We start from the raw sequence: 25,327 nt of genomic DNA on the forward strand, positions 1-25,327 counted from the left end.
CTCAAGCTGCAATCCCAAACAGAATTTTGTTTTGCCTAGGTCTTTCATCTCAAATTCTTTCTTGAGGTATTCTACAGTTTGGGCGATTTCCCCAGAGGTACCGAGGATGTTTAAATCATCCACGTAGACTGCTATTATCACAAATCCTTTGTTTGCAAACTTCTTTATGAATATACATGGACTGATTGGGTCATTCTTATAGTCTTTCTTAGCTAAATAATCACTTAGTCTGTTATACCACACTCGACCACTTTGTTTCAGTCCATAAAGCGATTTGTCTAGCCTTATGCAGTACTGGTCTCGAAAACCACTTTTACCTTTATGTTCTATACCCTCTGGTAATCTCATATAAATCTCATTATCCAGTGGACCATATAAATAGGCGGTTACAACATCCATTAACCGTAAATCCAAATTTTCTCTTATGGCCAGACTTATTAGATATCTAAAAGTCGTTGCATCCATCACAGGGGAGTATGTCTCCTCATAATCTATGCCGGGTCTTTGAGAGAATCCTTGTGCTACAAGCCGTGCTTTGTATCTCACTATCTCATTTTTCTCATTTCTCTTCCTTACAAAGACCCACTTGTGTCCAACTGGTTTAATGGTAGGTGTCGTCTTTAAGATCAGACCAAACACACTTCTCTTCTTTAAAGAGTTTAACTCCACATCAATGGCTTCTTTCCATTTAAGCCAATCTTTACTTTGAGTGCACTCTAATATGGATGTGGGTTCTAGATCCTCATTTATCTCAAGTGCTACCTTGTTTATAAATATTTCATCAATGTCGACATTTTTCCGGTTCCATTTTATTCCAGACATTATGTAATTGATTGATACCTCATTGTTATCAATTCCTTCAGGTTCTTGAGGTTCAGCGTCCTGAACTTCACCTGGTACATTAATTATTTCCGCGGCCATGTCTGGTTTTTCTGTAATTCCCTGAACCTCGGTCTGTTTTGCACCTTTAGACTTTCGAGGATTTTTATCTTTGGAACCTAACGGTCTACCTCGTTTCAAACGTGGTTTAGACTCTGTAGCAACTTGTTTATTGTGTTCCTTCTGAACATCAATACGTATTGGTGCATTGCAAACTGGTATGTACGATTTTGTTACTCTCTTTGGGTCAGCAAAGGAATCTGGCAATTGATTAGCTAGCTGTTGTAAATGTATAATCTTTTGAACCTCAGCATCAAATGCTAGAGTTCGAGGATCTTGCCAATTTAAGGATGTTTGATTTCATGTCAATTCCTTGACCAGCTTGCTGGTCTCACCACCTAACATAGGGAATTCAAACTCAACGAATTGACAGTCCGCGTATCTGGCCTTAAATAGATCTCCTGTCAATGGCTCAAGATACTTTATAATGGTGGGAGACTCATATCCAACATATATTCCCATCCTCCTTTGAGGTCCCATCTTAGTTCTCTGTGGTGGAGCAACGGGTGTATAAACGGCACAACCAAATGTTTTGAGATGGGATAAGTCTGGCTCAAGACCCGATAATAGTTGGGATGGTGAATATATGTGTTCACTAGATGGCCTGATGCGTATGAGTTCTGCTGCATGTAAGACCGCGTGTCCCCAAGCCGACACAGGAAGCTTCGATCTCATTAACAATGGTCGAGCTATTAATTGTATACGTTTAATGAAGGATTCAGCTAATCCGTTTTGTGTATGGACATGTGCCACAGGATGTTCCACACTCACCCCCATGGACATACAGTAATCATTAAACGCTTGGGATGTAAATTCACCAGCATTATCTAGACGTATAGTCTTAAGTGGAAAGTCTGGAAAGTGTGCTCTTAATCTTATGATTTGAGCCAACAGCCTAGCAAATGCTAGGTTCCTTGTGGATAACAAGCAAACGTGAGACCATCTGGTTGATGCATCGATCATAACCATGAAATATCTAAACGACCCACATGGTGGGTGTATTGGTCCACATATATCACCTTGTATCCTTTCCAGAAAATGTAAAGTCTCTTTTGTGACTTTTACTGGTGACGGTCTTGTGATTAGTTTCCCTTGTGCACATGCTACACAAGTGAGATTTTTAGGGAAAACCTTTTTCTCTTTAAGGTTGTGCCCATTCGAACTCTTAATCACTTTACGCATCATGTTCGAACCCGGGTGGCCTAACCGGTCATGCCATAGAGTGAATTGTTCAGTGAACATTTTGTGCTTTGCCAAGTTAGCTTCTATCATGTTTATCTTAGCATGGTATAAACCAGTGGCTAGTGCAGGTATAGTCTCTAGGACCTTCTTTTGGCCATTTACATTTTCTGTAATGTATAGGAATTCTTTAGTTCCTTCACCCTTGGTTTCAACATGATAACCATTTAGTCTTATATCTTTAAAGCTCAATAAGTTTCTCTTAGAGCTGGGTGAGTACAAGGCATCACTTAGTTCAATGTGTGTGCCGTTAGGCAACAAAACGTGAGCCTGATCGTAGCCTTCAATCAAATTAGCTATACCCGCAATTGTACTAACATTTGCACTTTTCATTATAAGATTTATGAAATATCTTTTGTCTCTTAGTATAGTGTGGTTGGATCCACTGTCCACCACTAGTTCACTCATGTCCTTGGCCATTTCTATAAATAGGACATAATTTTGTATTTTAATAAGACAATTATAAAATAAAAACCATTGCATTTAAATTAAAATAATCATCCAATACAATAAAGGAAAATAAAGCATAAAAGCATTGAAATTAAACCACATTAAAACGAAAATCAATTATCCATATGAAGGCAATCGGAAGTCTCTAGCAAGTCGTCATTCTCATGATCGAAGTCTCCTTCATCATCGATGTACGCATAGTTGGCTTCCGGATTTTTCTTTAGAACTTCTTGGTATGCATCAATGAGATGTTTGGGAGTTCTGCAAGTCTTGGACCAGTGGTTTGACATACCACATCTGTGGCAGACTGATTTGGCCTTGGTGTGTGGTTTAAAGGACACACGGCCCCTACCACCACGTCCGCGGCCTCCTCGGCCAGCCTGTCCGCCACGGCCACCACGTCCTCTGCCACCACGGCCTTGGCCGTAGTGTCTTTCTTTGTGGACGTAGTTGGTCTCATGAGGCTCTTTTGGCTCCTTAGACTCTACTGCAGTTTTCTTTCCCAAATCAACTTTATTTGCTTCCAGTAATGGGGCTGTACCAGGAGGTCTCATAGCACTGTTCATCAGCAACAACTCATCATTCTGCTCAGCTAGCAGTAAACATTCGATGAGTGCCCCATAGTCAGCAAAACCTTGATGTCGATATTGTTGCTGAAGAACTCTATTGTTAGGGCTGAAAGTAGACAAGGTCTTTTCTATCAGCTCCCTTTCAGTCACCTCTTTTCCACATAACCTAAGGAGTGAGACAATCCTAAAAAGCTCAGAGTTATACTCCTCCACGGATTTGTAATCCTGGATCCTTAGGTTCTTCCAATCAAACTCGGCCTTTGGAAGGAGCACCGTCTTTTGGTGCCCGTAACGGCGTTTAAGCTGTGTCCAAAGGGCGAGTGGATTGTCTATGAAGAGGTACTGGCTTTTGAGACTCTCCGCAATATGATGGTGCATATGTTGGAGACACTTATTCTTTCTCTTGTCAGTGCTCTCAACTTCCTCATCAATGCAACCGGCTAGGCCGTTTGACCTTAGATGGATTTCGGTGTCTTTCACCCATTCCAAGTAGTTCTTTCCAGAAGCTTGCAAGATGGGATAGTCTAGGCTTTTGAGGTTTGCCATCTGCATATAAGATAGACAATCGATAGTTAGCATGCGATATTTGAGATCGAATCATGCAACACATATTGATTCAGGTCATACGGTATTTAAGACCGAACCATGCCTTAGGCCATGTGGTATTTGAGACCGAAACATGCCTTGCCTATTATAGATTTCGTTTGGTTTAAATTCATGCATGCAAAGACAACAAAAGCAAATATGTATGCATGCAACAATTTCCTTATTTCTAGATAGGATTTCCTTTTTCTTAAATTTCCTTTTCTTTCTAGGATTTAGTAAATTTGTTTTAAGGGTTTTAGATAATTACTATAATTAATTAGGAATTTATCCTAACCAATGTTTTAATTTCCGATTTCAAAAGTTTTAGTTTTAGAAAATTAACAATTTACTAAAAGCTTAATCGGATTCACCCTTAACACAAGTCTATCAAATTCGGATTTTGAGTTTTAACAATCCTAGAGATTAAATTCATGCAGCCGAAATTTACATGAACAAGTTATGCTTAAATAGATCCTATCTTATACATGATCCGATTTCAGTATGATGCATGAATGATTCAAGTTTCAATATCCTAGAATAACTTTAAACAACAAAATATTTCTAGGTTCTTATGCATCACAACAAGCAACAAACAACCAAATTTAATTCATAATATAATTGGTTTTAATTCTCAAGAAATCTAACAACCTAAACACCAACCGATTTTTAAGTTTTAGGTTTTAGAGATCTTAAACTTTGTTGGTTGTGTACTTGTTTGTTTTAGTGGTTCTATATGTTTAAGTCCAAATTCGGTTCATAGGGTTTTAAGAGGGTTTCAGATTTGTTTTACCTTTCACCGGTTTGGATCTGACTGGATGTGAACCGGGAGCTAACAGACCTCGGTTGTACCTCTCTCTCGTTCACGGACCATGAACAGAACCACGAATAGCTTCCGCGAACAGCTACCACGAACCACGAACAGCTTCCCACGAACTGCTCCTTGTACTTCTCTCGTCCGGAATCACGTACCGCTTGCACACGAACTCACCCCCGAACACGGACCACGAACCTCGATCAAGTTATCGATAGAAACTTGATCACGAGCTTAAGGTATGCTCGTGAACAAAGAGATCTTCGAACAGAAAGATGTTTAGTCTCGGATGGAAGTAAGAACAGAAAGCGGTTTAGGGTTTTGGGAGAGAGAAGAGGATCAGCGGCTGCCTTAGGGTTTTAGGGTTTTAGAAGCGGCGGCTGCTTTTAGGGTTTTAGGGTAAGAGGCTATCGTGCTGATAACGTGTTGTGAAACTAGAGAGTTGAAGGATGAAATCTCTTGTTCTTATTAATGAATGTCGAATAGAGGTTACATATATAGTGGAATACAAAGGCCAAAGCCCAAACCGACATAGGACATAAGTTAATAGACTAATGGGCCTAAAGGCCATGACACATGGTATAGACCGTACATGGACCGTAAGGCCATGTCCTAATGGACTGTGAACGGACCGGTCTATAGAGTCCACTAAGTGTTTTACAACATTACTGACGAAACAAAATATACGATGGATAAAGCAAGTGTGGAAGTGGAACCTTTTATTTTTAAAAATGTTTGTTTTCTTTTCGTTCATACAAACGTGATGTGATTATACACTGTTTTGTTTTATTTTATTTTCTTTGGCATGGGCAAAGATCAATAAAATTGTCCGAAGACAAATTGATTATGTGGGGACACGTGCCCATTCCTTACCTGCTGGCACAGTAGTCTGATCCTTAATACTTGTTGGGCCATGATGGAATTTATGGACTGAGAACAAAGTTTCTTTCAAGTCACCACGGTAGTTCTTATAGATGACACCCGTTACAATACGCTTCAGCATACATAGTCCTCTTAAGTACATCCCTCTCGTAGCAGCTCAGCAGGCTTTGTCATACTGCATCATCACGTAGCAACACGAATCAGGTAAATTCCTTATCCTATCAAAGTTCCTTTGCTTATCTTGAACAGAGGTTTCATCATTCATGTTTTATGCCTTTGAACTCTAGATGTGTGTAAATATTCTTTTTATAGGAATATTTGGAGTTAGAAGCCTATTCTTTATTTAATTAGATAGTTAATGCACTAGTCCTTATATCAATTTATATCTATAAAAATTTACATAAGCTATATGAGAGTTACAAAATGCAATAAATACATAACAATATATTTTAATATTTATTATGTTTCTAATTGTTATTAGTCATTCATTACAATACTAATAATATTATGGAAGTTATAGAAGTGTCAATATATAACAGAAGTAAACAATTTCAATTAAATGAAATTTAGTACCTTAAAGATGGATATGATTATTAATATGAGAGTTACAAAAGATGTGATAAAATATGAAATTTACTAAAATATGTAAGAAGATTCACCAAAAATACATTTATTAGTTGTTTTGAGTATTAATTTTTTAGTTGATATAATTATAAATATATGATAGAAATTTCAACCTAATCAACTTAATATGAGAGTTACAAAATATGTGATAGAATATGAAATTTAATAAAATATGTGAGAATGTTCATAAATAAATACATTTTTTTTTCAAATATAAATAGTTACTATGACTAATAATATATGATAGGAATTTTAAGCAAAACAAATTGTAATTATATATATATATATATACACATTCATTTCTTTCTTTAAATGACACATACTTTAGTTATTTCTCTCTAAATATTATATTCAGATATATATATATATATATATATATATATATATTTAAATATACTTTAGTTTGTTTTAGTTAGAATCAAATTGAAAAATAATGTAATATTCATATCATGTTAATTATTTCTATTAAAGTTAAGAAATAAAAGACAAAATCATTATTTTGGACAATATTCTACATAAAGAAAATAATGGAATAATCATATCATGTTAACTATTTATATTAAAGTTAAGAAATAAAAGAGAAAATCATTATTTTGGACAATATGCTACATAAATTAAAGAATAAATTGAACATCTTATAATGTATAATATCAAATTATATTTTGTCTTAAATATAAATAATATAATGTATGTCATATAAAGTCATTTGAAAAACATATCATGTTAATTATTTCTATTAAAGTTAAAAAATAAAAGAGAAAATCATTATTTTGGACAACATACATAATTAAAGAATAAATCAAACATCTTATAATATAATATCAACTTATATCTTGTCTCATAATTAGAAAAATATACTTAAAATATTAAAGAGAAAATAATACATGTTACAAAACTAAAGTCTCAAATGAAAACTTTTTAGAGTTTGTCAAAAAAGACCTTACTTTATTATATAAGATATAGATTTTTTTTTTTGAACAACTATTATATAAGATATAGATATACACAAAAATTATAACTAAGTAGAGATCATGGATTATTATTTGAATAATGTTATCTTCTCGATTGTTCTCACATTTTCTATCTCTCTCAATATTTTGTTTCTCATACAAAGCGCTGTAGACCGTTTTTTTGGTGGTCGTAAGCAGCTGCCTCCATGCCCACGAGGATTTCCAATCATTGGGAACTTAGTAGGAATGCTCAAGAACCGACCAACCTCCAAATGGATAGTTCGTGTAATGAACGATATGAAGACGGATATAGCCTGCTTCCGGTTTGGTCGTGTTCATGTCATTGCCATAACATCTGATATAATTGCTCGAGAAGTCGTTAGAGAGAAAGACGCAGTTTTTGCGGACAGGCCAGACTCTTATTCTGCCGAGTATATTAGTGGCGGGTAAGTATAACGAATTTTATAACAAACTAGATAACAACTCCTATTATGTGTAGAATTAAATAATTATTAAATAATTTTACTGTAATTTCTATTTATAAAATCTATTATACTTATCAGTAAAAATACTATTTGGAATATAAAATTTAGTTTGTGTAGTATATATTTTTAGTTTTATATGAATATGAAATTTTTTGTATAATCATATGAATTATAATAATATCAATCATATGAACAAAAAAAAATCATTTTAAAGATTTATGAAAGTGTAATTAAGCGATATAATTAAGTTAGAAATAGATTTTACAAAACTCCTATCACTTAGTTTAGTCCAAGTTTTTTTTGCTTCAGCGGGGGTAGAGCAGTTTGGTAGCTCTAATATAAGAATTTAATTTCTTTTATTATTTACTTTTTCTTGGACAAATACAATGTTTGTAAATATAAATATTATTAAAACTGAAGACAAATTAAAAAATAGTCTATCCGCATGTTACGTCAACATTTTTCAGAGAATGTTTTTTTATTAATATATAGATGATCTGAAATGGTCAATATAAAAAATTGTCCAAGTTACATAACAATTTATTTTTAGAAAAGCTTATAATTCTCTTGACTCGACAAAATATTATTATTTAACTAAATTAAGAAAACGTGTTAGTTTAATAAAGGTGAAAAACAAAACACTATCATTTTCCTCTGATCATCTTTCCCAGATTATGATTTCTTGTCAATTGAGGGTCAAATTGTCTCCCGGAAACAAATTTTGTGAGTTATTACTATTTTGAAATGGCGGCAAGTGATTTGATTAAACCTTTCATAATTTCTTAAATAATGCATATATAAATTGGATCCACCCATGTGTAAACGCTATAAAGTTCTTAGGTACAATGGGGTAGTGTTCGACGAGTACGGAGAGAGGCAAAAGAAGATGAAGAAAGTGATGTCGTCAGAGTTAATGTCTACAAAGGCTTTAAACTTATTACTCAAAGTAAGAAACTTAGAATCCGACAACCTCCTCGCCTATGTCCTTAACCTATACAACAAAAGTGAGTCCAAGACAAGAAACGGAGTTGTGGTGAACGTGAGGGAGATCGTGTGCACTCACACACACAATGTGAAGATGAGACTCTTGTTTGGTCGGAGAAATTTGAAGGAGGCGACGATTGACGGGAGTCTCGGACTTATAGAGAAAGAACATTTTGACGCCATTTTCAAGGCTCTCGATTGTTTCTTTAGCTTCTACATAGCCGATTACTACCCTTTCTTTAGAGGATGGAACCTCCAGGGAGAGGAGACTGAGTTAAGAGAAGCCGTTGATGTTATTGCTAATTACAATAAGATGATTATCGATGAGAAGATAGAGTTGTGGAGAGGGGAGAATAAAAACTGCGATAATGCGAAGATCAAGGATTGGCTCGACATCCTCTTCACCCTTAAAGATGCGAATGGGAACCCGTTGCTTACCCCGCAAGAAATCACGCATCTCTCTGTGGTTTGTGATCATAGAAATATACTCACTATATATACCAGTTAGTTTTGTAAATATATATTTATTGATAAGTACTTATGGTTTCTTTGCGTTTTTAGCAGGATCTTGATGTAGTAGGGATTGATAATTCAGTGAATGTAATTGAGTGGACACTTGCGGAAATGTTGAACCAGAGAGAGATTCTAGATAAAGCGGTGGAAGAGATCGATATGGTTGTCGGAAAAGATCGACTTGTTCAAGAATCTGACGTACCAAATCTAAACTACGTCAAAGCTTGTTGCAGAGAAACCTTCAGACTTCACCCTACCAATCCTTTCCTCGTCCCTCACATGGCACGGCACGACACAACTCTCGCTGGATATTTCATCCCAAAAGGTATCTCATTTTTTTTCTCTATCCCCCAAAATTTATGCAATTGGTTAGAGGCGTATTAATTTGTCTTCAACCAGAGCCGGCCCAAGACAGAAGCTGTAAGCATCAGCTTGCGGTGGAAAATTATATAGCTCTATAATCGGCTCTATTTTGTAGAAAGTTTGTTTAGCCTAGTGGTATAAGTAGTGGAAGATGTTATGAGTTGTTTAGCTCTGTCTTCAACTCCTATATATACCACATATACTAATATATTTTCCATAATATTTATTCCATTACTATTTTGGATAGAAAATAAATAGATTATGAGTATACAAAATTTCTTATTATCCATCACTCCTTCAATTAATTATGTAATTATTTGATTGTTTATTTAATTCAATATAAATATTGATGTTGCAGGCAGTCATATTCTAGTGAGTCGTCCTGGTGTTGGTCGAAACCCTAAGACATGGGATGAGCCACTCATCTACAGGCCCGAGCGCCACATAACCGGCAAGGAAGTGATGTTGACTGAACCAGACTTACGACTTGTTTCATTTGGAACTGGTAGGCGCGGCTGCGTTGGAGCGAAGCTTGGAACCTCCATGATTGTTACGTTGTTGGGTAGGCTTCTCCAAGGGTTCGACTGGACCATTCCTCCTGGTACGACGGACAAAATCGAGCTAGTCGAGTCGAAAGAAAACTTGTTCATGGCTAATCCTTTGATGGCTTGTGTGAAGCCCAGATTAGATGCCGTCATGTACCCGAAACTCCGGACCGGACCAGTTTGATCCCACCGGTTAACTGTTAGTGTTATTTGACTAAACTCCCGAGTTTGTAGGATTCGTGGCAGTTGAATTGTTCTCCCATATTTCTTAGTTGTAGAAAATCCTCTGTATGATAATTAAGGAGGTGCAGTTTTTTCTTGAGTTTGGCTATTTAAAGCCCTATGAAATAAGAACCAAGATACGGTTTTGCTCTGTTTTCAACATTAACGGCGCCGAATTTATTGTTATTGTCATGTGATGTATGGATTAAATTTGAATTAGTTAACACCGGTTGTATATTATGCGGCCATCTGATGGAAACCACTGCACATATCTTTTTTTCAGTGTCCTTTTTCACAACGAATCTGGGAGGCACTAGCCAAGAAGCTGCTACTCAACAAATACACCGTAGGCTGGCAAGAGATCATGGCATTGCTTGGAAGCGAAGAGCTCCACAAGACCACAAAGCTTATTACCGGTTACGCTTTTCAAAACACAAGACATTCCATTTGGCCGGAGAGAAATGCTCGTCGACATGGAGACCAACCTGCTACAGAGGAGAGGCTAATAAAGCTCATTGATAAAAATATCCGCAACAGACTTAGCACAGCATCCAAACATGGTTTGCTGCAAGATTCTACTAAAACTGTTTTAACTGTTTCAATTATTTCTCCAAACTGTTTTAAGAGGGTTCTAACAAAAGCTTTGTAAAACCTTTATGTTTTTTTTTAATCTAATTTAACATTATAGTCAAAAAAAAAAAATTGAATTAGTTTTCGTGATGTTGTCGTTTGTTTCGTTGGTCTCTGAACTGAACATGACAAAAATTTAATGGCATGCTTTTGATAATATTTTTTTTTTTTTGAAAGAATGTAAAATTGTATTCAACCAAAAAACATTTGTACAATAAATGCTTCAGCGTTTGAAAAATGAAATACCGAACAAGTCTGAAACAGTATACTGATTGTCTTAGCAAGAGGATGGACGAACGTGAACTCTTGTAGAGAACCAGAGATGCAGGCCTTCATCGTATCGATGATCGTGTAACCTCAAGATTGAGGTGAGACGATTGCGTACATTTTTGTCAAGGAGCTTTATGATTTGAGCCTGCGGGGAAGGGGCCTCTCCATGTCGTCGAGCGTTCCTCTCACGCCAGAGATGATAGACAGTTGCTTGGAAAACATACTTGAAGAGAAAACGTGGGAGAGGTGATAAAGTCGGGGAGGTAAGCAGCGTGAGCAGAAAGCTCCAGTCTGTTGAGTAGTGAGTCGAGAGCAGTGACTGTGTGAGTTCTCTCCAAATAACTGCAGAGTAAGGACACGAGAAAAATAGGTGATCCCTTGTCTCTTCCACGCCGGAACAGAGGACACATGTGACCTGTTGCCCCGATGACCAGTGTTTTATGCGATCGCCAGTGTCTAAACGGTTATGAATTGCCAGCCAGAGGATAAACGAATACTTAGGGGTGGAGTAAGAGTACCATACCCCTTTGTACCAATCGACCTTTGCGTGACAGCTGCGAACATTATGCCATGTATGTCGAGAGGAGAAGGTTTTGGAGAACCTGTCACCCTGAGATCGCCATAACAGGGTGTCAGCAGCATTTGGTTGTCGAGTAGAGCGACGTGTAATAGCCTGAAGGGTGTTTTCTATATCATTTAAGACAGCAAACCGATGATGACGAGGCCTGTGCGTGGTTATGGCCTCTTGGACCGTTGCACCCTGCGTAATGCCCAAATCAATGAATCCTCTCGGTCCCACTAGGTCAATTAAACGTCCCGTTGGCGACCATATATCATACCAGAATGATGTTGAAGCCCCGTTATTAACCTCCACCTTAAACATTGTTTTTGCCATTTCCCGATACATTGTTAACTAACCAAAAGGATTCCTTCGGTATTAGATATGTCCAAATCCATTTTACCCAGAGGGTATCTTGTTTCTAGAGGATTCGCCATATTAACTTCAAACAACTGACCTTATTAGCATCAATAAGGGATTTCAGACCCAAACCTCCCTCTTGCTTCGGTTTACAAATTTCAGTCCAAGCTATCTTTGCCTTCTTGGGGTTAAGGTCCGGTCCTGACCACAAGAAAGCAGCACACATTTTCTCTATGTCCCGGAGACACCCTACAGGTAGACGATAGGCATCAACAAGGGATTTCAGACCCAAACCTCCCTCTTGCTTTTGATTATTAGTTTTATAAATAAAGGATTGATAATAAATTTGTGATGATGCGGTAATCTAATTCTTATGCTGGTATAAAAAACCAATGAGAATTACAAAAGAAAGTTTATATATAATTCCTTCCAAAAGAAAGTTTATATATATATATATATATATTTTCCCGGCACATAGGGTTCCCTTTTATATAGTCAAATCAATACAGTAAAAGAACACGTGTTTTTTGTTTTAAATCATGTGTTGACACCTCATTAAAAATATCTATCCTATCAAATTATAACATTAATACACCTCACCTGATTTTACTCCTACGTGGACTAAACAAAAGAGAAACGAATGAGAGAATATTACTGCCAGAAGGTCTGCAACTGCAAATATTTCGGATCAACACGGTTCGGGTTTCTCGGTTCTCGAATTTACGGGTAATGAAAAATGTTGCCGAACTAACCGTTAAAAAATTTCGGTTTGGTTCGAATAGGTTTTCGGGTTTTTTGAGTAATGGAAAAAGCTTCTGATTTTGAACCGAATCAACCATGAAGACGATTAGATGATGAAGACCTCGACTGTTGGATGATGAAAACGATGACAGAGCGATGATTGTTTTTGATGAATCGGTAACCTGTTTGGTTATGCATAACATAACCCAACCGAATGCATACCCGAACTACTTGCAGAGATCTTTCCAATTGCAATCGATCAATAACCAAACCCGAACCGATTTGTCCAATTCTCGGTTCGGTTCAGTTCGGAAAAATCGGTTCAGGTAAAAGTCACAGGGCGAGGTGTTGACAGTTCAAATATTTATCCATTAAAATTATAACAATAATACATATCACCTTAATATATGTTACTTGTCAACATTTCAATTATATGAAATATTCCAAAAAAAACAAATAGCGATATTTCGATATTTGGGCATTATTCTTCTTTCCTCTGTGTGTTCTAAAATATGTAAGAGACATGATGATGAAGATCAATCAAACATTCCAGCTATCTCTATCTTTTACAATAGATCTTTCGTTTCGTTTCCCAAATCCCAGTTAGATATTTGCTTCGAAAATCTGCCTTCAAATTTTTGTAAAATTAAATTCTATTATTTTGTATAGATTTGTATTTTAGACCTGCAAGGAGAAAGCTTATGTGAGATGAAGAACAAAGAAGAAGCTCATGATGAAGAAGAAGATGACAAAGAAGTGTTTTGTCAATGACAAGTGTTAATGGACCGTAAGATTGGTCAAATTCTAAATAAAGAAATGTGTTGTGTTAATCATAGTAGCTTCTATTTTGCGGTGTAGAACATATGCAACAGAAGTTCAGTTATAGCTATGAAAAAAAATTTCTAAAAATGTGTAATTGAAAGATTGTTGGGTATAAGTTGGTCTGTCTGGATAATTTGCCGAATCACCATAAATTTCTTTAATAAAGAATACAAAAATGAAGTAGGAGTAAAATTTTCATGTAAAATTAATAAGGCAATAAAATAAACCAAGTGAGAGCTCGAGGCACACATTGAATTGGTATAAGATTGTGACTTTTCTGGAGAGGTATGTTGTTTTCTTTGGGACAACATAATCATTTTTGTTATAACATATTTTTGTGTGGTTGTGAACTTATTTGGTTGTTTATATAATTATTTTTCAGTTATTACATTATCAATATGATTTTCACGAAAAGAAAAACAATTTATTTTCAAAAAATCTCTATACATAACAAAGAATTCATAAAGTATCTATTTTTTATAAGGGAAAATTAAATTAAGAATTTATTTAAATATGTATAATGATAACTATATATTAATTCAGTTACTTTATAAATTTTAAAATGCGAAAAATATACAATAAAATTTGAACAAAAGAACAATACTAAATTTCAATTCTTCAAGCTTTTTAATTGTTCAATCTTATTTATGAATTATGAATTATTATTCGTGTAGACATACATCAGTCAAAAACAAAAAACAAATACAGCAAATCAAAACCACACAATAAATCATATACAAAACAATTCACAAATAAGATGCTAAAGATATAATAAATTTCTAATCCAACACAAACATATAAAAATACAAAAAAAAAAAACCACAAAGAAACGTACAAAAATCCTTCCGCACGACATAGCGCCGATACTATCCTAGCAACGAAAGTAATAAACATTTCATGAATGAATCAGACCATAACGTTGTTAAAAAAAAAGAATCAGACCATAAACGTACATAAAAGGCCCAGCCCAGTATTTTCCCGCCGTTTAATTTCGGTAAAGTAAGCTTCAAGAAACGGGTGGAGTGCAAAAATGGAGATATTAAACTTGGAAACTGAGATTAGCATAAGAAGAGAGTATCTAATTCCATCTTTGTTCACAAAGTCATTCTTTTTTCTTCTTTTTTTAAGAATGAAATGATATATTTATATCCATCTCATAAGATCTTCAGTGTATATAATATATAGTTTCATTTTTTCTAGGTTTCGGTACTCATGAGTCATGAGGGTCTATAGTAAAATATGAAGTCCCCATCTGGCCGCGTAAAAACTAGATAACAATTAGTGGTTGACATAAAAAAAAATTAATGATCGTTGCCGCGTAGAATGAAAATAAATAAAACTTAAATGACAGTGAAGCAATAAAATGTTTTATTGGGTGTCTTGAAGAGTAGTCTTCTTTAAATATTCCAGCAAAGAAGGGGGAACAAAAAAAAAAGATTCTATCATTATCAAGAAAAAAACATATTTCTGAATTCGAATTCGAAGAAAGAAGAAGAAGAAAGGAGATGACTATGGGAAATTTCTTAAAGAGATTTGGAAGTGGAAAAAGCAAAAGCAGTCGGAGTATGAGTATAGGAACGACGTCGTCTCAATCTAATGAACCATCACCGTCGGATGCTTCAAGTTCAATCTCCGTTGCCGACGACAAGACCAACGCCGCCAAGAAGAAGTACGCTCTCATCCCTGATCGCTTCTCTTCCCTCGACCAGGTTCTTGTTTTTTTTTTTTCCTTTTTTTCTGTTTTTTTTTTGTGTTGACTTGACTTTTGGTTCACAATGGTTTCTGCTTCTTTGATGTTCTTCAAAAGGCTAATACAAGAGGCGTATGATTTTTTATTTTTCTCTTTACTCCTACATTGGGACATATTTTGATTTGGTACATTTTCTAGTAGATATGTAAAAATTTCTTTAAAAACCATAATTAGTGAGGAGTTTGTTCTTGAGTGTGATAATTATGGAATGGTGTGGTGGTTTTAAAAGGTATCAAAAGCTCTAAGAGAAGCTGGTCTTGAATCATCCAATCTCATTCTCGGAGTTGATTTCACTAAGAGCAACGAGTGGACTGGTAAGTAGCTACAATAAATACAAACTTAAATTGTAAGTTCACATATTTTGATCAAAAATGTATAAAAGTGTGGTTAACGTGTTCTGTTTCAGGGAAAACTTCTTTTGATGGAAAGTGTCTGCACGCGCTCGGGGAAACACCAAATCCATACGAAAAGGCGATCTTTGTAATCGGCCAAACGTTGGCTCCTTTCGACGAAGACAATCTCATCCCTTGTTTCGGCTTTGGCGATTGTGAGTGTTTTTGTTTGTTTTTCCCCTGAAAATATCATCTTCGATCTCTGTTTCTGAGACTCTGTTTTCTTGCATTATCCAGCAACAACTCACGATGAGGAAGTGTTCGGTTTCCATAGCGACAATTCTCCATGTCATGGCTTCGAAGAGGTCTTAGCATGTTACAGGAGAATTGCACCCGTCTTGCGTCTTTCAGGTCTTTCTTTGAAAATCTATATATACCTTCCATAGCTTTATTACCAAGTCACACAAGCTTCCGTGTTCAAAAGGGCCAACGTCGTATGGACCGCTCATTGATGCTGCCGTTGACATTGTGGAGAAGAACGGTGGACAGTTCCATGTTCTTGTGATCGTCGCGGATGGACAGGTAAAGTTAAAAGCTTTACAAAGAAAAAAGTAAACAAAATACGACACCAATCTTAAAAGGGTACATTCTGAATGCTAAAGGTAACGAGAGGTACAGATATGGCCGAGGGAGAACTCAGTCAACAAGAGAAAACAACCATCGACGCTATTGTAAATGCAAGGTAAAACAAATGCCGATTCAGTTTTATTCATTTTTTCGCAACTCGGTTTTGTGGAATCCAAACAGACCATTTTCGCACCTCCTTTTTCTATCTACAGCTCGTATGCTTTATCGATTGTTTTAGTCGGTGTTGGAGACGGACCATGGGAAGACATGAGGAAGTTCGATGATAAGATCCCTAAGCGTGAATTCGACAACTTTCAGGTATCTTCCCGGTTTCTGTGTTATTTTCCATCTATATGCTCTGCTTCGAGTATCTTCTTGATCTTTATCTTCTCTTCTCTATGCGTAGTTTGTGAATTTCACAGAGATCATGATGAGAAACTCACCAGAGTCTGCCAAAGAAACTGCCTTTGCTCTTGCTGCTCTAATGGAGATTCCCTTTCAGTATCAAGCAGCCATCGAACTCCGCTTACTCGGGTACTTCCATAAGTTTTCACTTCTCAACATAAATAGAACTTTTGTCTTATTGCTTCTTTTTGTTTGTCTAATTGCTTCTGCTGGTCCTTTCTAATTCTGCACCTGTCTATAAAGGAACCCGACGGGCTCAGCTAAGACAGTAGTTCCGAGACCCCCACCAATTCCGTACACGCCTCTAACTAATGCTGAACTACCATCAACTGCATCACCTACATCACCTGAACAAACCCAGGTCTCATAAGTTGCATACTTTACTAATTTTCTGACTTGCCGAATCAACTTCAGTCTCACTCATATGGTATTCCGTTTAACAGAGTTGCCCGATTTGTCTGACTAACCGAAAAGACTTGGCTTTCAGCTGCGGCCACATGGTTAGTTTCACCAAGGAATTTTAACTGCTTGCTTTAAGTTTACTCAAACCAATGCCCATCCATAAATAAACCAGTTTTTAACTTACCTTTGCAATTTCCTTTTGCAGACTTGTGGAGGTTGCGGATCCAAAATATCAAGTTGCCCCATCTGCCGAGTACGGATCACTAGCCGGCTACGGCTTTACACATGATGAATGCCCACAAACTGATTTACTGCTCACGGTGTTACACGTGATAAATGCCGACAAGCTTTATTTATGCACATAAGAAACGGTTGCACATACTGTCCTTCCCCTTTGTAAAATCTACAGTTTGGTTTGCCAACTGTCTCTGACAATGTTCCACAATCAGCATGTACAATGCAATTTCGTATGTACTGTAAAACAATAACCTTGCAAGTAAGAATGAAGAAGCAATGTACAAAACATGGGTTTTACACAGTTTTATTCATCATAGCAAAATGTTTGTAGTGACTGAAGTGGCAGCAGTTGGCATAGCACAAAAGCTGTGTCGCTAGATGCTAGTTACAAAATAAAAAAAAACATTACAGCCAGGAAACATGCCATCTTTGCATCAACGAACGAAAGATTCAAGTGAGGGTCATCCACTAACACTGACTCTTCAAAGAATTCATCCTTACTGAGCTTTGGTTGTCACCGTGTCATCTAGCTTTGGCACTGGTTGGATTCTTTGGTAAGGCTTCCTGGTAAGAGTCTCTCCCCTTAAAGCAGCCACGTATCTGTCGTTTGTATCCTGCTTCTGTTTCAACTCACCGAGATACTCAGCTAGCCTCTCTTGGTTTACTTTACCCATCATCTGCAGAAAAGTGTTGTTCATCAGCAGAAGATAACACAAAAAAGATAGAAGCTTACAAAAACCAAAAGTAGTGTCAATAAAGGATTTTCATATGCGGTTCATGTTTAACAATCAGCCTAAGGTTGACATACGACTAAACTTCAACTGAATCGACATTGTGAAGCAGAGCAAGAACAGAAAAACAGAACCCGCAAATGCCTAACTCATCAATCCACCACAACAACTCTAGGGACTCAATCCCATAGGAGGTTTGCAAAGTAGCAGATAACAATTGATTTTAGATCTTCACATAACAAAAGCACGAGATACAACAATCATCAAGATGTTCCACTCATACTCCAACAAAAGTTCCACACATCAAGGTAAGCTCAAGTGACTATGTATGAACAAATTGTAACCAATCAAGCTCAAGAATCTAGCCATCCTATGAGCCTCAATAGAAGAAGACCAACTACATATTTCTAATTTCAAACATCTATCAGGTTCATGAAACATCTTTAAGATCCGATGATTAGCGGATACATTTAACAGGTCAGGAATCGCATCAACGACCAATCAAAAATGCTTAAAGAGAAGAGCACAATCACAGGGAACAATCAGGAAAGGTCTTCGGTAGAGAGATACATACGAGGGTGTCGGGGCGAGCGGATTTACGGAGGCGGGCTTCGAGCTCCGGGTTACTGGAATTGGTGACCTGCATAACACCATAGCCAATCACGCCGGGAATGACACCGCATAAAGTAGCGAACGTGAAGAAGAAGGATCTGGAATCTCTCGTCTTCATCACTAGCCATCTCCATGTGTTGCTCTTCTCATACATGAACGACATCTCTCCTTCTCTCTCTCTCTCCGACTCACCGTTTTTTTCTCGCCGGGGGTTTTCTTAGGGTTGTAGATTTCGTGGTCTCAACACATTACAGGTAGGCACTTTTGCGTATATGCAAAAAACCTCCCATATTTCTATATATTTATTTCTGGGCCCCAAATATTCTTAATATTCGGATCTTACACCTGATAATTTTGATATTATATTTAGTCCCCTCTAATTTTTTTAGTTATGTCAGAAACACACAAGGTTTGTGTTTGTATCAAGAACACCCTATATTTTTGGGGAGTTTGCGAACATATTAATTTGTGGAAAAGAAAAAAATATGAGATAAATGTCCAAAAATATTAGTAAAGAATTTTACTTACGCAAAATATCCCATACTTTCATTTTACTAGCATCTGTGATATGTTTGGAAAATATTATCTTTTTATCACAGACAATAATATCATCTCATATGTTTTGAATTTATTTTCTGTTGATTGACCGGATGATAACCAATTCATCAGTGAATTTTTTCGTAATAGCAGTTCGTTGATTACAGTCAACTTAATCCGCTTTTCAAGAAAAGAAAATAGAGGCATAGAGTAATTGAAGGATGGTCAAGTAATTGTAAACCCATATCAACTCCAACCAAATGTAAAGTAATTAGTTTTTTTTTCTAAATTACTTTAGGAAATTATATATTCTTGATTTATAAAACAGTTTCAGTTTCTTTTTCCCCAACAAACGTTTTTTTCTTTCTTTCTTAGTCTTCTTCTCATCATCACGTTTGAAGAATGCTCATGATCATCGAATCAAGAAGAAGAAAAAGATGGATCCAAAGTTATTGTTTTGCTTACCACAAGGAGATGCATTGTTCAATCCCCTTAATACCATGTTTATTCAAATGGCTTGCATTCTCGTCTTCTCACAGTTGTTCTATCTCCTTCTTAAACCGTGTGGCCAAGCTGGTCCTGTTGCCCAGATTCTCGTAAGAATATTTTATTTCTTGCGTTACAAGAAAGACTCAGTTTTTAGGGCTGTGAAAAATTTCTAACAATATTTTATGTTTTGTTACCCATCTTTGGTTTTTTTTTAGGCTGGGATTGTGTTGAGTCCTGTTCTGCTCTCTAGAATACCTACAGTGAAGGAATTCTTCCTCCAAAAAAACGCAGCAGATTATTACTCTTTCTTCTCTTTCGCTTTGCGAACATCTTTCATGTTCTTGATCGGTCTTGAAGTCGACCTACATTTCATGAAAAGAAATTTCAAGAAAGCAGCAGTGATTACCTGCAGCTCATTCTTGGCGTGCGGCCTCCTGAGTTTCGCTTTCTTATGGTTATTCATCCCTATGTTTGAGATCAAAGAAGATTACTTTACGCTTTTCTTGGTTCTTCTCATTACCGTCTCTAACACGGCATCTCCTGTTGTATTCCGTTCAATAGCCGATTGGAAACTAAACACATCTGAGATCGGACGGCTAACAATCTCATGTGCGCTGTTCATCGAATTAACAGACGTCGTTCTCTACACTGTAATCATTGCGTTCATCTCTGGATCTATGATAGGTGATCTCGTCCTATTTGTTTTCGGGACTGGATTCCTAATTTTGCTCAACAGGTTCTTAGCTCCATGGCTTCCAAAGAGGAACCCTAAAGAGAAGTACCTCTCAAAGGCTGAAACTTTGGTTTTCTTCATCTTCCTTCTCATCATCGGTATAACAATCGAATCCTACGATGTCAATTCCTCGGTTTCGGTTTTCGCCATCGGCATAATGTTTCCTCGACAAGGAAAGACTCACAGAACGTTGATTCAACGGCTTAGTTACCCGATCCACGAGTTTGTTCTCCCGGTTTACTTTGGCTACATCGGCTTCAGATTCAGCATCATCGCGTTAACCACACGCTATTACATCGGTCTAGTTATTATAGTGATTGTAACCTTAGCTGGGAAATTTATTGGTGTAATAAGCGCTTGTATGTACCTCAAGATCCCCAAGAAACATTGGTTTTTCTTACCCGCCATTCTCTCTGTTAAAGGCCATGTGGGTCTTCTTCTTCTCGACTCAAACTATTCCGAAAAGGTACGTCTACATAATGTTCTAGAGTCTCATATTTTTTTTTTCAAGAAAATATAAGAGTTACCATAACAAATATTGAACATAGCTTACAATATTATTGAACTGATTCATCTTCATGACAATATCAATTATCCTTCAAAAACTTATTGTTCTTTTTGTGACAATGTTTGTCTGAATCTACCTGTAGAAATGGTGGACCACAACAATCCATGATATGATGGTGGCTGCTTTGGTGATCACGACGCTAGTAAGCGGTGTTCTGGCGTCTTTCTTGCTTAAAGGAAGAGAGAAAGACTTTGCTTACGAGAAGACTTCGCTTGAATCTCACGACACCAACGAGGAATTACGCGTTTTATCCTGCGTATACGGAGCCCGTCAAGCTCGCGGTGCGATCTCTCTTGTCTCGGCCTTGAGCGGTTCTCGCGGAGCTTCGAAGCCGTTCTCGCCTCTGCTTATGCACCTTGGACCGCTTCCCAAGAAAAGAAAATCTGAATTGATGTATCATGAGCACGACGAAGATGGAGCCAATGCGAATGGAGATGACGAATTCGGGACCAACGATGGTTTAGAGATCAACGATTCGATTGATTCGTTTGCTAAAGACAGCAAAATCTTGATCCAACAGGTGAAACTCGTGACGCAGATGCTTAACATGCACGCAGAGATCTGTAATGCAACAGAGGATCTTCGCGTTTCGATTGTATTTCTTCCGTTTCATAAACACCAGAGGATTGATGGGAAGACTACAAACGATGGAGAACTTTTAAGACAGATGAACCGGAATGTTCTAAGGCACGCTCCGTGTTCGATCGGTATTTTCGTGGACCGAAACATAACGGGATTTCAGCAGCCGCACGGGTTTGACTCGGTACAACACGTTGCGGCATTGTTCTTTGGTGGTCCGGATGATCGCGAGGCTCTTGCTCTGTGCAAATGGCTCTCGAACAACGCCCTAATTCATCTCACAGTTATACAGTTCGTGTCGGAGGATTCAAAGGCAGAGACTCCGGTTGGAAATGCGACAACACGAGATAATAACGAGGTTTTTTTGGATGTAATGGGAAGGGATCAAACTGAACAAGAAACAGATCGGAGCTTCTTAGAAGAATTCTATAACAGGTACCTTATTTATACATTGTTTTGTCACTACTCTGTTTTGTGTACTTTGTTTCTGATAAGAGCTCCGTTTCCCGCCGCTACTTTGTTTCGTTGTCTCTGGTCTGAGTTTAAGGAAACTGTAATTTACAGAGTTAAAAATTGAGTTTCCATCAAAGAAACGACTTTTGATATTATTTTTTGACTGTACAACAGATTTGTAACGACGGGAGAAGTGGGGTTCATAGAGAAGCGTGTGAGCAATGGACCGCATACGCTGACGATTCTAAGAGAGATCGGAGAGATGTATTCACTGTTTGTGGTCGGAAAGAGCAGAGGAGATTGTCCTATGACGCTGAGGATGAAAGATTGGGAAGAGTGTCCGGAGCTAGGAACTGTCGGTGATTTCTTGGCTTCATCTTTAGATGTAAATGCGTCTGTATTAGTAGTTCAAAGACAAAGATATTCACACGATAGCTTTTTAGATGATTAGCAAACGTTTTTAGTTTATGGAAATTTTATTATCAGAACCTAAACCTAAAAAACAAAATGATTCAGTTTATGAAGAATTTAAGACATGCCATTGTAGGTGTCACATATGAATTACTCTGAAAATTTAACAGATGGCTTGATTAACCGGAGCTTAACGGTATTACCGGAATTAAATGGTTCTGTTCAGAGACAATTATATATGGAAATTGAGTAAAAGAATATATAGGTTTCTGAAACTCTGTTTTCAGCAACTATGGCTACTCTTCAAGGCTTGGTCTCTCTGCTCTTGTGCTTCCATTGTATCACATAGACTTGACCCTTTGGTCTCAGGAAGAAGCAAAACGAATAACCCTACACCTGACATCGTAAATCCAAAAACTGCAAAAGATAGTGACGGAAGATTTCTTCCAACCGAAGCAATGATTGGACAACAAGCTCCTCCAACCACAAGCGCTTGTCTAAGCATCGTTGTTGCGCTATTTCTCACGCATGTAGGGAATAGCTCAACCATATAAACCGCCATTAAATTGAATCCAATCCTAGCGCAAAAGAAAGAACCGAGTTCGAGAGCGAATGCGATTTTTGTTCTCCCCAAAAGGCTCATAACGAAACATAGCACTCCTGATGCACCTCCAATTAAGCAATTTACAAGCATAGAGCTTCTCCTGCTAAATTTCTCTAGCAAGATCGGTGTGATAACAAACGTCGGTAACTCCACCATTGCGTTTAGGGCTTCGCTCAGATAGATGTTCACTTTTATGTCTCTAACCGCTAATGGAACTCCATAGTACGACATTCCCAACCCAAACATTATGATCATAACAAGTACGATTCTTCGAAAAGCCCATTTCCTGATGAACAAGTCCTTGATAGAAGAGCTTGAAGTTAGTTCTAATGTTTCTTTTGGAGGTAACCTAGAAAACGCGGATTCCAAGTAACCTCTCTTTGCAGGTGAAATTCTTTTGAGCACTTCAATGGCTTCATCATTCTTCCCTTCCAAATGGAGCCAGCGCGGCGACTCTAGGGCAAAAAAATAGATGACAATACTGTGGATTCCTGCAGGAACGGATGTGCATAGATAGAGAACTTTCCAGGAATCGTGTCGGACAAGGTAAGCGATTCCAGATAGCGACATGAACCCTAACACAAACAGAGTAAAAGGAATCATAGTAGCTCGCGGTCTCCATTTAGTGGAAACTCGCTCACTTATCAGAACTAACGCGTATGTACCAGTCTGGGAACGGGCGAATCCGATCACGAACTTTAAGAAAGAGTAGATCCATATGTTGGAGGATAAAGAAATCGAGATTCCAGTGAGTGACATTGCGAAAGTCGAGAAAAAAAGAAGTTGCTTCCGTCCCAAGGTACCGTCTGGGATCATAGCCAAGAAGATTCCTCCAACTATAGAACCCACATAAAAAGTTGAACTAGGTAGACTTCTGAGAAGGGAGCTCGAGCACTCGAGATCGAACTCTGAAATGACTGATTTACCCTTGAAACCACCGTCGTCCCACTCCCAAGCTGACCGGGGAATCTTACAGATATCGGTAGTTGCCGGATTGCAGATCGTGTGGTCGAGACAGTGCCACGTAGGATATGCATCTGTGAAGACGGTGATGAATATCTGGTGGGAATCGAAGGTTAAGGCGAGTCCAACAAGAACTATCTGTAAGAACTGCGAGAATCCGAAATCAGACAAGCTTTGTTCGAGGATCTTGCCGAAAGTTAGAGGCGACGAAGTGTCTTCATCTTCTTCAAGGTGTGTCAACAATGGTGCTGACGAATCCGCCATTGTTGCTTACTTTAAACGATCTTGTTGAGGTCGTGAGAATTATTACATCAAAAATTAAAACAATCAAACTAGTGGTACTTGACTCATATATAATCTGAAAACCAACATCTCGCATTTAGTGTGTGGTCAAGAGATCTGATCTCTATAATGATCGATCAGTGATTGAGATTTGTATTTTATTTTGTCTTTTCGAACAACTGTTTAAGATTTGTATCTTTGTGGCCCTTCACCTTTTAAGTATTAAATAGCCAATAATTGAAGCACAATATGAATAAAATACATATTTGCTGATGTAAGTACGTGCGACTTACCACCACCATGGATACTTCTGCTTATAAATTAATAGTGGGCCATTAAGTAAAGCCCAGTATAAGGTTAGCTCAGACTCAAATTGTAAAGCCCGGTTTGTTATACCTCGCACGTGTGTCCCACGTCGACAGGTACGTTGTGTTTCCACTTGTTGCAGAGCATGGGTGAGAGACATGACCACTTGTCACTTGAGCTTAACGTCTCGCCAAGAAATTATGTAATTTTTTTTTTTTTTTTGAAGAGTATACAACGAATAAAGCAAGGGGACTATGAAATCGAATAGTGTTATTATAAGCTTGGATTATAAGATTTCTATATCTGCATCTACCGCCACCATTCTCACTGGTGACTTGCCACCTTGTGTTAGATATATATATTGTTAAAATGAATATGCATCTCGAATAATTGAAACAAAAGAATATGCACATTCGAACGCAGTGAATTGTGCTTATTATTGTTACGATTCGAATCAAGAACAATATGAATTGGTCTCACAAATCTCACGAATCACTTTCTCAATCGAAATCAATGTGAAATCAAAGAATGAAGATAAAGAAAACAAGAACACAAGACACACAATTGTTAACCCGGTTCAGCGAGATCGGTGTGATCAAGCCTATATCCGGAGCCGAATCAATCCGGCAAATTCACTATCAAGCAAGGTGAATCTCAGCTCAAGCTCGAGCTTACAACAATGGTGAACTCTCTCTCTAAGTTTTCCTCACACTTGAACAAACTCAGAACCGATACAAAAGAAGAAGAAGCTTAAAAAATAAGA

General features: G+C 37.4%; 5 protein-coding genes across 5 annotated transcripts; 3 read left to right on the plus strand and 2 right to left on the minus strand.

The window, feature by feature from the left end:
• On the plus strand, nt 7,131-10,190 carry LOC104754030 (dihomomethionine N-hydroxylase). Its single transcript, XM_010476190.2, has 4 exons — nt 7,131-7,495; nt 8,375-8,984; nt 9,083-9,356; nt 9,753-10,190. The coding sequence occupies exons 1-4, from the start codon at nt 7,131-7,133 to the stop codon at nt 10,121-10,123; spliced, it is 1,620 nt and encodes a 539-aa protein (XP_010474492.2). The 3' UTR covers nt 10,124-10,190.
• On the plus strand, nt 14,730-17,597 carry LOC104752373 (E3 ubiquitin-protein ligase RGLG2). The gene is made up of 11 exons (XM_010474490.1): nt 14,730-15,252; nt 15,523-15,607; nt 15,700-15,840; nt 15,923-16,036; nt 16,110-16,207; nt 16,288-16,367; nt 16,465-16,570; nt 16,659-16,786; nt 16,901-17,018; nt 17,101-17,157; nt 17,265-17,597. Exons 1-11 carry the CDS (start codon nt 15,049-15,051, stop codon nt 17,346-17,348), a joined length of 1,215 nt encoding a protein of 404 aa, XP_010472792.1. The 5' UTR covers nt 14,730-15,048; the 3' UTR covers nt 17,349-17,597.
• Nucleotides 17,574-18,888, minus strand: LOC104752372. The gene is made up of 2 exons (XM_010474489.2): nt 18,602-18,888; nt 17,574-17,973 (listed from the first exon to the last, which is right to left on the minus strand). Exons 1-2 carry the CDS (start codon nt 18,800-18,802, stop codon nt 17,794-17,796), a joined length of 381 nt encoding a protein of 126 aa, XP_010472791.1. The 5' UTR covers nt 18,803-18,888; the 3' UTR covers nt 17,574-17,793.
• On the plus strand, nt 19,570-22,474 carry LOC104752374 (cation/H(+) antiporter 2). Its single transcript, XM_010474491.1, has 4 exons — nt 19,570-19,772; nt 19,881-20,864; nt 21,049-21,980; nt 22,173-22,474. The coding sequence occupies exons 1-4, from the start codon at nt 19,614-19,616 to the stop codon at nt 22,447-22,449; spliced, it is 2,352 nt and encodes a 783-aa protein (XP_010472793.1). The 5' UTR covers nt 19,570-19,613; the 3' UTR covers nt 22,450-22,474.
• Nucleotides 22,568-24,426, minus strand: LOC104752375 (organic cation/carnitine transporter 5). Its single transcript, XM_010474493.1, has one exon. The coding sequence runs from the start codon at nt 24,238-24,240 to the stop codon at nt 22,693-22,695; it is 1,548 nt and encodes a 515-aa protein (XP_010472795.1). The 5' UTR covers nt 24,241-24,426; the 3' UTR covers nt 22,568-22,692.

Source organism: Camelina sativa, chromosome 16 (genome assembly GCF_000633955.1).
Source record: "Camelina sativa cultivar DH55 chromosome 16, Cs, whole genome shotgun sequence".
NCBI lineage: Eukaryota > Viridiplantae > Streptophyta > Magnoliopsida > Brassicales > Brassicaceae > Camelina > Camelina sativa.